General features: G+C 36.8%; 1 protein-coding gene across 2 annotated transcripts in view; it reads right to left on the bottom strand.

Moving 5' to 3' along the window:
• LOC138702883 (lysoplasmalogenase TMEM86A) overlaps positions 1–13,502 on the bottom strand; it is a 212,970-nt gene that overhangs the window by 34,670 nt on the left and 164,798 nt on the right. For both annotated transcript variants that reach the window (XM_069830268.1, XM_069830260.1), the window contains exon 2: positions 11,474–11,643. In XM_069830268.1, coding sequence (XP_069686369.1) covers positions 11,474–11,643 — 170 coding nt within the window. The remainder of the gene's footprint in view (positions 1–11,473; positions 11,644–13,502) is intronic.

A 13,502-nucleotide genomic window follows, 5' to 3' on the forward strand; every position in this document is an offset into this window, starting at 1 on the left:
TCTGAAGTTAAACGAAGGAAACATTTCATGCTTAATATACATAGCCCTACATTAAACTTCATAATACACTATTCAGAATATTAAAACGACTAATAATAATAACCTGTAAAAATATCAAATTTGCATAATTTTTTACAACAGTAAAGCATTTAAATTATAAAATATACAATTAATTAAATATCTGCATGATTCTTTTATTTGGATTATTTTAAAGACCTGCATCAACAACATAGTCTAGGATATTTGACCTGTTTCTTCAAAAATATTTTCTTTCTTAATCTTTGCCTTCAATATTACATTTTCTAAAATGTTTGATTTTTTAATTAATAAAAAAATATTTCCTGAAAGAATAGGTAAAAGACCCTACGCTGTGAAAGAATCGTGCAGATATTTAATTAATTGTAGATTTTATTATACAGAGTGTCCTAAATTGATGTATACACATTTTGAAACGCTATTTCTCAGCAACGAGATGAGACAAATACGATTTTTGCGGTTTTTTATTCCTTAAGCCCGTACATGTTGAAAATGGCCCCCTTCCGCCACAGTACACTCCCAGTAACGATGGACAACAAAGCAACACACCAACTGGATTGTTGCTAATGGAATATCATTACAGGCATGTTCAATCTGAAATCTCAGTTCCTCCAGCGTTTGTGGTTTTGTGGCGTACACGGTGTCCTTTAAACTCCCCATAGGTAGAAATCTGGGGCCTGTTTCACAATGTTTACAATCTTTGTAAATTGTAAACTTTGCTTGTAAATTGTAAATTTCTGTTTCACAATCTTTGTTTGTAATGTTAAACTTTACAAAGGAAATCAAATCTTTACAAATTAAATTTTGCTCACTTTACAAGTATTCTGTTTCACAATGAAGAGTAATTTTACAAACGTGTAAATTTTACTTGTAAAATTAGCACATTTTCTGCAATACCTCTGAGATGTGTAAAGTTTTATATTGCAACAAATTATGAATAAATGCAATAAAGAAATACTTATTAAATTAATTTTTGAGTAACTGGATAATATTAAGAATTAATCTAAAGCAGTTTTGATGTTATTAAGGAGTTCTAATGACTCAGACGAAGATATTGAATTTAGGCCTAATCGAACGAAGACGTATACGTAAAATTCTCCGGGCAAGAATTAATAACACGTTCGTATCATTGTATAAATTTAATGAAAGGTTTCGAATGAGTCCCGCGCTATACTTAAGAATACCGCGTAAGTATTTATATACGAAGACTGTATTTAATAAATACTCGCACTTAATAAAGAAGTTCCCTGCACCAAAAATAAATAATTCAATAGCGAGACTACTTACGCGGTATTCTGAAGTCGTTTCGAGTCCCGTTTCGCTGGAATCTCTCCTACAAGATATGGGACATCATATCCAACATCCAAAAGAGAAAAGTGATGCCCTAGCCCCTAACCTCAAAGCGAGAACTGTATTGTTTTGCATTGGATGCATACTAGCTGTCAGTTCCGTGGGTTAGCAGATAAGCACGGAATTTCTAAGATATCAGTGTGCAAAAGTGCCCACACGGTAGTTGATATTGTTAAAAGAGTTAAATTCGGGGCAGGTTTTTGATCACCAAAATGTTATTTACTATAGCACAGAATTTTTATGCTGCTGATGGGATCGCTAATGTTTGTGAGGTTATGGATGCAACATTAATAAATACTGATGGATCAACATAAACAATTAACCTGACTTTGTGGTTAGACATCGTAATTATTTTATCAATTGCATATTTGTACGTGGACCAAATCTGTTATTTACTTATTTGACTGAATTTTGTGCTAACTTTGATCATTCAAGTAATAGACGACTAGACGTATTGGTATACTCGACCAATCACATCACATGAAACTCCATTGTCGCCAATATATAAAAATCTAAATACTTTTAATTTTTCTTAACAATACTTTATATTTTCTGTTGGTGAAATATGAATCAGCAAGCTTAGAATAATCTATTTTAGTACAAAATATAAACATATGTACCGATAGTAGTAAAAATACAGCGACTTTATCTCTGCTCCTTAGCGATTTTTGTAAACTGTCGTTGGCGATCGTGTGTAACCAATAATGCGTATTTGTAAATTTCTTTAGCTGATTTTGTAAAGTTCGCCAGACCTTACAAACTAATAAAATAGCATTGTGAAACACAATTTACAAGCATTTGTAATCTTTTACTTGTTATTTGTAAATTGTTAATTTGTAATTTGTAAGGATTGTGAAACGGGCCCCTGGAGGGGTTAAATCCGGAGATCGAGGCGGGAACTCCGCAACACTTCCTCTTCGTCCTATCCATCATTGGGTCTTAATCATTTAGTGCGTGGACAAGTCTCGGAATGTATCCATTTTTGAGCTCACAAAATTCGATGAACACTGGATTTGGTGATACCAATCTCACGAGAACAATGTCTCATTGACTCATTGTGCAAAAGCCTGCATGACTGCATCAACACTCTCGTTATCTGTGGAACTTCTCTTTCTTCTGCACCGCCCTTTCAACACATCTTGCACCGTTCCGTCGACTTCAAACTTGTCTCGGATTCTTGTGATAGTTAACCTTGTTGATAGTTGTGTTCCAAATTCAATCCTCCAATATTCTAAATAGTGTTTTATGAAGTGTAATATATGTATATTGAGCATGGAAATATTTGTCACTTAGTTTTTATAGTAGCTGAGATATAAAAAAATGAATTTCACTAAAATTTTGCAGGCCAATGGTGTACCTCCTCCTTAACGACTGACCTTACCTTTTGATTCACTCTGTATAATTTCACAGTGTGATTTCAGCAATTTATTTCGTGATTTTGAGATTTTTGAATGCTTTATTATTTTTCTTCATGGTATTTACTGGATCGTTGTGGTCTGGAACGATCTTATTCTTTCTCTTATTGCGTCTTCCTAACGTCCGCTTGCAGCGTAGGTAGCTCAGTCGGTAGAGCGGCAGGCTAAAGGGTGGAGAGCTCAGATTAAAGCTCAAAGAAATTTCTTTTATTTTATCATAATTTCAGAAATGTCTCCGCTGTACACTCAACATATTGTGAAATTGGGTACTAGATCTTTTCTAGGGGTAGAGGACTGCCAGTGTGGTACTACGTATTCTAGCACGAGAGCTATAGCTCCCCGCTTCCTATATGCCAGAATGAACTCTGCAATTGCATTCGTATTTGATAATTCTGAAATAGTTTAATCGAGACGCATGATTTTTCCATCCATTTCTGTATTCACTTTTATGGTTAAAAAATGATTCAATTTTAATTAATGAAGGCTGTATTTATTTTTCTGTTTAGCTTGTATAAAATTTCAAAAGTCTATAACTGCTACTTAAATACACGAGTAATTCACAATCTGATCGAAATAATATACAGTAGTGGCAAAAAAAACCTTGTAGCTGATTTTAGAGTCTTGTTCACAGTGACAGCACGATAGACTGGTAACTAAGACTTTCGTGGTTCGAATCCTGCCTGGGAAGGAAATTTTTTTTTGTTCCTTATTCAAATTTATTCCCAATACTTTTCGATTGCAGCAATATTTTACTACTTAATTAACTTATTATTCCCAGAACATGAATTTTACCAGCTTATTCTAATATATTTCGAAATGGGTTACGTCAGCAGTCGAAACTACAACAATTTCAATAGATTACTCGTTATCTTGTGAATGCGGGCGTGGCATGCACAGCGGCTCATTTCGGGGACTTTGATTATTCCGTCGGTCCGGATTTTTTTTTTGCCACTACTGTACATTACGGAATAGAGGGCAGTTTAATTTTTTTTTAAATATGGTTTTAATTATTACTGATAATCCCCATAAAATTCACTGACGAAATTTCCCTTAAAATTCTAAAATCCATGTCTTGAATAATTGACACATAAAAATGAGCTCTTAAAAGCAACAGTGTTTGTTTATAATAGAATGAGTAATGGCTTAAGTTGGAACATAATGAAGGATAGCCTAGTGGAGGAGTTTCGCACACATGCCACCAATGAATACTGCGAACCAATAGGCCTACATTCTGTCACTTTAATACAGATATCAGAAAAACGTGTAGCTGTGATTACATTCTCCTTGAAGAAAAGTGGAGCAAAGAATGATGCAATGAGCGTTCAGACCTGTCAGTCAACAGCGAAATGTAGTAGCATAATAATAATTAATTATCACTGACGAGATCGACTGCGTGACATTAAGGGGATCGGGCAGTGTGAACTATAACCAGCAATCATATCTTCTCTTCCTGCACGAATTTTCATAACATTCTTTACATATGATCATTAGAGTATAAACATCACGTAAGCAAATGTTTAAGTTTCTAATATAGCCTATACAGTTGAATTTTAAAGGCATATTTAATATGAAAAATATAAGGAAAAAATTCGACACACAAGTGTCCCTTTTTCTCATAAACTAAAACACTTTCAAAACAAAATTTTGTATACATGTTCTTCCATTGTTCCTACCTCTACTGATAACACTACTCAACAAGGCTTTCATAACATGGACAAGAATAACTATATTTATGTAATTTGTATGTGCTGATTACGAATATGGCATTGAAAGAGTGCCTACAAGTCACATTTTCTTAGAAACTTACATTTTTTAGTTAGCGAGTCGTATAAAAATGTGTTAAAACCTACCCACTTTGAAAGAGGTTCTTTTCTTTTAACGTAGAACTTTTACACAATTACACAATCATTTCCGTTCTTTTAAGGTACCATTTGAAACATACTTTTACATTTGTGGGTTGAATGAGTCGTCCTTAGCGATGGTTTAGTGTTTTATTACCCTTATTATGCAGCTGCACGGCGGGTAGGTCACATCTGGCTATAACTGACTAACGGAAAGGAGGAAATACATACGATCACTGTTATATTATTAGACAAGAAATGAACAATTTAGCGATTAGTTCTGATTGTGGAAGTGTTGTGAGCGGTACTAGTTATTCTGTAATAGTGTTAAATGAATCGCATCGTCGTTCATGTAAAATTTTTCGAAATAGTTTCTGTTATGTTTGTGGGGAATTAACTTTGAAACCACAACGTCGATCAATTACAGACAATGTAAAAAAGGCATATTACTTGTATTTTGGCTGTAAAGTGGGTGAACAAGACAAAAATTGGGCACCACATGTGTGTTGTATAACATGTTACGTGAAGTTAACAGAGTGGTTGCGGGAGAAAAATAACATGTCTTTTGCTGTTCCAATGATTTGGCGATAGTCTATCAGTCATCTGGAAGATTGTTACTTCTGCATTACCAAATCACGGGTATTTTCAAGAAAATCTAAAGATAAAATCGTGTATCCTAATCTTCCACCTGCCATAAGACCCGTGCCACATTCTCCTGAACTTCCTGTCCCTATCCCATCATCCAGTGGGTAACATTATGTAATTCCAGAAGAACACGAACTATCAGAATCCTCAGACTACCCTTCAACTTCCGCTGACCCCACCCACATTCCCGAACATCATAGAACACCACATCTGACACGATAGGCAGAACTTAATGACCTAGTTAGGGATTTAAGCCTTTCCAAGCAACGCGCTGAACTATTAGGTTCTGGATTACAAGAATGGGACTTATTAGCAAAAGATACCAAGATTTCAGTGTTCAGAAAACGAAAAGATAAGGTGACTTGTTATTTTGTAATGAAAAATTCTATTTGTGCCTGCAAAAATGTGAACGGGCTTATGGATGAATTAGAGACTGTTCATCGATTCATCAAAACTAAGCTTAAAAGCAGTTTTATTGCACAATGGTAATACAAAACCTTCCAGCAGTGGCTCATTCAAATACTATGAAAAAACTTATGAAAAAATGTCACTAATATTGAATGCAGTAAATTGTAATGAACATTGCTGGGAAATTTGTGGGGATTTGAAAGTAATAACTTTGTTGCTTGGATTACAAGGAGAGCTTACTAAGTTATGTTGTTTTTTTTAATGTTTGTGGGACAGTTGAGCAACAGCACAACATTATGTTGTGAAGAACTGGCCTATCAGACAAGGTTATATTCTTGGTGAGCATAATAATAAATATCCTCCGCTAGTGCAACGTGAAAAAGTACTTCTTCCTCCACTGCATGTAAAACTAGGGCTAATGAAAAATTTTGTGATAGCTCTACATAAGATGGAGGAGCCTTTCAGTACTTAAAGACTCTGTTCCTTAAATCAGTGATGCTAAATTAAAAGGAGGCATATTTGTCGGTCCACAAATTAGAAAACGTTTAAAGGACAGGATTTTTTAGAAAAGACTGAACCCCAACGAATTACCAGCATGGATATCTTTTGAATCTGTCGCCAAAGGGTTTTTAGGAAATCACAAAGCAGAAAATTATCGCCAATTAATAGAGACGTTACTAAAAAACTACAAAAAAAATTGCCTGCAGTATGTCACTGAAGATCCACTTCTTACATTCACATTTGGACTTCTTTCCTGAGAACTTGGGGACTGTAAGTGATGAGCAGGGAGAGCGATTTCACCAAGACATTGCTACAATGGAGCAACGGTATCAAGGAAGATGGGATCCAGCGACGATGGGCGATTATTGCTAGTTTTTAAAAAGGGAGAATTCCAGTTCTCATAAGAGAAACAAATGGAGGTATTTTTTATCTTTCTCTATTTTATTGCACGAAGAGTGGTTTTTATAAGCCTTAATAGCTGGTCAGTTATTGATGTATCAGTTTTATCATATCTAAGCTGCCCTTGTAAATTTTCACACAAAAAAATAAGAATAAAGTATTTTTAACAGGTCAAAATCCTGATTTTTCAATGTATCAAGTAAGTATCTATAACACAAAAACGTGACGTGTTACGAACTTTTCATTGTCATTTTCGTGTTCAGCGCATGCAAATTAGTTAAGACAAGCCTATTTTTATTAATATTATGGAAAAAAAAAAGTTCAAATTTGTTGAGTAATGTAATTAGACAGGCAAAATATGAAATTTCACATTTTAAATCTAAACCATTCCTGTTAGCGGGACGGGAACAAAGATTTTCACGATTCACAATGTATACAATGCAATTAACGCCAATTAACGTTGAACGTTGAATAGCAACTGAAAACTTAATATATATATATATATATATATATATATATATATATATATATATATATATATATATATATTGCAGCTCTCACTCTGTCACTTATAGTACATATTAGGCCAGCGATGTCAAGGTCAAGAGCACGTAGACGGTTTTGCGTGCGATCAAGCGCTGACTGGTTGCAATGAATCTATTCTGCAGGCAGCAGCAGAGAATAAGAAGGGGTGAGCAAAGTGAAGTCTATTGGTCTGTCACTGCAAGATTAATTAAACTGTTTTTAAATAATAGATAACGTGTTACATTCATACAAGACAACAAAAAATCAGAACATGTATTTGTAGAGTGTAAATCTCTAATAAATGCGAAGAATGATAAAATAGTAAGCTACAATAAATACGAGGGCTATTCATAAAGTAACTTCCGTTTTAATATAGCGTGCGTAACAACAGAGACAGTGGCGTCGCTCTTGCGGTGGAGTGTACTTAAAGCAGTACGCGTCGAGCAGCGGTAGAGTCAAGGTCGTATCTTTGTTCCTCTCTGAGCCACGTGGTGTCAACATGTGTGCTGCAATCGCAAGTCCCGCCAGGTGTGGGGTACGTTCTGTAATAAGATTTCTTGTGGCCAAAAACTGTAAAGCTAGTGAAATCCATCGCAAACTTTGTGAAGTTTATGGGCCGGAAGTAATGAGAGAAGGTGGTGTAAGACAATGGTGCCGTATGTTCAAAGATGGGCGAACCAATGTCCATGATGAAGAGAGAAGTAGTCGACCGAATATCGTGAATGCAGATCTGATTCGTTTGGTTGACGAAAGGGTTAGAGCATGTCGGAGCTTAGTGAGGATTTTCCACAGATTAGTCGTACTCTTCTGCACAAAGTGATTACCCAAGATTTGGGCTTCCGGAAACTTTGTCAGATGGGTGCCTAAACTCCTTTCTGACGAACAAAAAGCTCAGCGGATGAGAGCAGCAATGCCCTTTCTTGAGCGTTACGAAAGAGAAGGTGATGCTTTTCTCGATCAGATTGTGACAGGAGATTAGACTTGGGTGCGGTATGTGAATGCAGAAACAAAGGTCCAATCAATAAAGTGGGGTCATACTCACTCCCCGAAAAGCCCACAAAGTGTCGTCAAACACTTTCCACGGGGAAACTCGTAGCAACTGTCTTCTGGGACAGAAAAGGAATTTTGCTAGTGGAGTTCTTGGAGAGGAATGCCACAATTAACGCTGAGCTTTACTGTAACACACTAACAAACTTGAAAAGGGCCATTCAAAAGAAACGTCGTGGCATGTTGAGCTCTGGGGTGATTTTCCTGCATGACAACGCCCGGCCGCATACAGCGCATCGTACTGCGACTAAACTGCAAGAGTTCAATTGCGAAGTATTGGATCATCCTCCCTATATCCCAGATTTGGCGCCTAGCGATTACATTCTCTTCATTCAAATGAAGACGTGGCTTTGCTCGAAGCGCTTTGACGATGACGAAGATTTGAAAACTAGCGTCGTAGGTTGGCTTCAATCGCAGTAGGTCGAATTCTACGATTGCGGAATTTCAAAGCTCGTCAAACGCTACGACAAGTGTCTCAATGTGACTGAAAATTATGTGGAAAAATAAACTAGAGTGTATACTTTCAAACTATTGTAACCCAATTCTGTAACGTCATTCACAGGCTTGTAAAAAAATAAACGGAAGTTACTTTATGAATAGCCTTCGTAATAAACATAGCTTCTTCTTAACTTATATAGTTTCAAATAACTAAAATATAATTAATTTTATATAATTATTTAATAATTCAACTAATATAAAAACACTGTTTTTCTGTTTTAAACTTACCAATACAAAAGTGAAAGAAATTACAGAACAATTTGCATACGGAAAAATGAAATAATAGAATTGCAACAAATAATAATCATAGTATATTTTTATCTTCGACGTTTTAGATAATGAGGCCTACCAAATTAAATGCTATGTAACTGTTACACACTTACCGTACTTATTATATGAACAACAAATTCCTGGAAACAAATTTAAATTCCTGACTTCTCGTCTAATACAGAAGTGTTTCTTCTTGTTTTACCCGACACCAACCTTCTTATGTTCGGCGAAATTATGTTTCCTGCAGCATGACGTAGCATAGCACGCTTACTATCTTCTAATAATCTTGGTTTTGTAGGTTCATAAGTGAGGAAAATTTCTCACATACGTGCTTACTGCCAAATATAGAAATAATTTGCGCCGCAAATATTCGTACCATGGATATATTACCAGGCAAAGCGAACTTCCAACTTGACTCTGTTCACGCAATTCAAAGAACCTGGAGAGAATTTTTCCTCTGCTTAACCAAAGAACATCACAATGGTAAGGACCACTGTCAAACTGAAAATCTGTGGACGACATATCTACACAATTTTTTAGACAGTATTCACAACAAGTCTACGCTATCAGCATCCATACTTTTTGTACTTTATTCCGTAAACTTAAATGCAATGCAGCGAGGTAGAACCTCTACAGTACAGCTAAACATATATTTATTACTATTTAATGTCAATAAAACAAAAAAAATTACAATACATCATTATGTACAGTACATCAATTAATAATTTCAGGCGTTTCACATTGCTCCTCTTCGTAACTAAATGCTTTCCATATATCAGACAAAGAACATTTTCGTCTCTTTCACTCATAAAAAGTCAGGAGTCCAGTCAGCCTAATACTTACTGAACGATTTCTTCCTCAATGTGTGATGTACAACCCTTGAGTTCATCAGTGATTCGTACCTGCGTGCTGTACGTGTTGTCAACAGCGCATAAGGGCGATGAGGCACGCTTGCGCTCTCGTTGACATCACTGTATTAGGCTTTTGTGTAATGTTTCTACCTTGAGAAAGAATCCCGTTCGTGCTCCCCTACAAATCATCTGTAATTATGATTAAAACGTAGGCCTATAGTAAAACGGAGCTTAATTCGTTAGGAACGACGTATCTAGGAACACAGAACTAAAATTCTTTACACGAGTAGTTTCAATCTTGCTCGAATCGTTTCAAACAAGAAATATAATGTACCGAGATAAAACAAAAGTGTAATTTGCAGGCATCTTGTATTATTAAGATAGACTGTCTTAACACAGTTCTGAAATCACAAGGGCTGCCTCACATATAATTAATCTTTGATCTTACGAGTATGTATTAAGCCAGAGGTTGAGATTTCATTGGTAGTGAAGAGTCTCACATAGCCTCTATCATCATCCTCCTCCCGTGGTTAACTCTACTTCTACTGGAGAAGCTCCTGCAATTGAGTCGTAGCGATGTGACATTTTAATCACTTGCAAAAGGAATTGCTGTATTAATTTCACCAAATGTAAACCTATAAGCCAGCAACTCAATCGAAGTATTAAAGTCTCTAAGAAATAAAAGTCGGAAGGAGTTCAGTAATAACCAAACAAAAATGTAATGCGGCCCAAACAGGCCATTAGAACATAATACACCGGGTTCCGCTTAGAGGGATCGAGAAATAAATGCTCACAATTTAAAATCAGATGATATTGTTTTGATTTACATCTGGCAAGATGCATAAACTGTCCAGGTTTATGCACGAAACAATTGCATGTTCATGCGCATGCGCACTAACGTTTATCGTGGAAACAAGCCTGGCGCCATTCAGAAGAACATTCCGTCATTGAGGCGACAATCAAAGGGAATGTGTATCTGGACATGTGCAGAACTTTTGTTGTTGATCAACTCCCGCAGGGTCGGTTTTTCAGCAACAAGGAGAACCCTTGCCTGGCTACCTAGGTCACCCGACTTGACGCCCATTGACCTCTTCTGGGGCTTTATGACGAATGTTGTGTACCAGCGTGGTACAGTTGACACTTTGGAAAAACTGAGACAACGCATTATAAATGCAGCTGCGCTAATCACCCCACAAATGTTACAGAACACTTGGCAGAAGGTTGAGTACCTTTTGGATGTCTTCAGGGTAGCTCGAGGTGCACACATCGAGTTGCACTGACCATTCTCCGAAACTTGGAGAGTTTTTACATCAAGTTGTACAAAAAGTTATGTTATAAAGCCATTATTTATACTTTAAATTAGCACTTATTTCTCGATTTCTCTAAGCGGGACTTGTTAGGAATTTCTGTTTTAAAGAATGAAAGTGCTCAGTACTAACAGAGTATTAGAATTTCATTAGAACTAAATAATTGAGCATTGTAAAATATAAGTAGGCTACTCTTCGTTTCTCTCATAATTCAATGATCGAATTAAGCTCACAATACCCGCGAACTGCGTTGCAAAGCTACTTACAGTAACGACCTATAACAGTGAACGCGCATCCATTAATGTTAAATTTGTTCCACCTGAGTTTCCGGAGCCTGAAAGAGTTTCATGTTACTGGCTGGATGCGAACTGTGGACTTACTCGTCTCCGAGGCTCATGCCATGGAGCAGGACGAAGAAGATGAGACTGACGATGGGCAGACACTTGATGAGCATGGCGAACAGGGACGGGCGCTCCACCGGGATGAACAACACGAAGTAGATCGCCACGGTCTTGAAGAACGGCACCAGCTTCGGCCCCACGCTCTTCAGCTGTAACAAGATAATTATTTATCAATACTTGGTTCGCATCTCTCGGTATTTGGGGCAGGTAGTATGGCCTAGTTTCCAGTGTCAAAATGCTCTGCTTTTTCTTCTGGTCCGGACGCACTGCAGCCTGGGCTTACAATGGTGAAGCTCTTAAGAGGCTTTTGAGACTTAGTCTACACAAAAAAAATTGAGTTATTATTCCTAGTAATATTAGGCCTATAAGTTTGCAATAACAATATACCGTAACACTCGGTTGCACTCCGATCCATCCATATACAGAGAGAGGCAGCAAAAAGTTACCGCACTATGTAGGGGACGTCGGGAAATAATTTCCCGCAATCCATTGCTCGATTCACCGGTAAGCTGTAGCAGCGCGAGCCGGCCGGGCGTTCAGTTTCATTACTAGACATCGAATTTCAGCTACCTATAAACTGGAATGAAGTTGTCAGTTTCGAAGTATATGTGACGTCACAGCGCAGGTACAGGTACGTTCGTATACAAAATAGTTACGCATCCTCTGCCCTCTTCCTCTAGAAAGTCAAAACTAGGACGCAATTATATTATAGTGAGTAGTCTGCTCTTACTAGTCGTATTATTTAAATAACTACAGCCTTGGTTGCTGATTATAGGTTCATTGCAGAGGTAAAATGGCTTAGGTAAGACGCTCAAGCGTGTAATATTCCAGGCCATTGTTGAGGATATTTGAACTAATATTTTCACTGTCAATATAGACAAATTACATATGAATTATGAAAAACAAACGTAAAAATGACAAAAACAGTGCACTAAAAGGCACTGCAATACCAAAAGGCACAGAAAGTCTTTTGAACGTAATCCAAAAGAAAAAAGTACCATCACAATCTTAAAATCATGAAGATATTAACTCTGCGTTTAGCATGGATTTGTGTAGCCTTCCATGATGTTTAGTGCCAACATCCCAATTAATAAATTGAATAATCTACATTTTAGAGAATTTCTAGAAAAGTAGATAGAAAATTAATGTTTCAAAAGGTACGTTAAATACCTTATTATCAATACAACATTTTTTTCAGAATTAAACTCAAATCCACTGCCAGAAGTGAGATCTGAATCTCGTATCATCACTGCGACACCCCTGCACCTGTGACACCGCCCATTTCTTCTCTGGGGGTGTGGGAACGTGGTCTTCGCAATGGAAGCTTCCGCAATTGATTGAATAATATTACAAGCAATGCTTACAGCAACATCTGTAGGCAACAGTCATCTGTTTAGAAATATATTTTTATAGCTGGGCGTGCATTCATTTTCATGCATATAATGGGCAAAATAGCTGCTGGAAAATTACAATGTAATGCGGAAATAGACTGTGGTCGATCCCGTAGCATAGTCCTCAAAGCGATGAATACTGCAGCAGATTCACAATGAAATTGTACCTTGTCAAAGCCACGTTTACGTAACTTGGTTCCCAACATTCTGTGAGTTTCAGCATTGACTGTATAAATAGTTAAGATTTTGTTCTCAATTTTTAGTGGGTTATTTTACGACGCTGTATCAACATCTCAGGTTATTTAGCGTCTGAATGAAATGAAGGTGATAATGCCGGTGAATGAGTCCGGGGTCCAGCACCCAGCATTTGCTCATATTGAATTAATGGAGAACCCTGGAAGAAACCTCAACCAGGCAACTTGCTCCGACCTGGATTCGCAACCTGGGCTACCTGGTTCAGTGCTGCTTACAATTTTTATAATATATTTCCAAATCTTAACCTGAACGATTAATTGAATATCGTGATTGATTTCATTCGCGATATTCTAAAGTTCAATTTCCGAAGACTAATATTTTAATTAATGTTCCTCATGGCAGTCTTTCCAAGCAAATGAATC

This window comes from Periplaneta americana, chromosome 1, assembly GCF_040183065.1.
Source record: "Periplaneta americana isolate PAMFEO1 chromosome 1, P.americana_PAMFEO1_priV1, whole genome shotgun sequence".
Lineage (NCBI taxonomy): Eukaryota > Metazoa > Arthropoda > Insecta > Blattodea > Blattidae > Periplaneta > Periplaneta americana.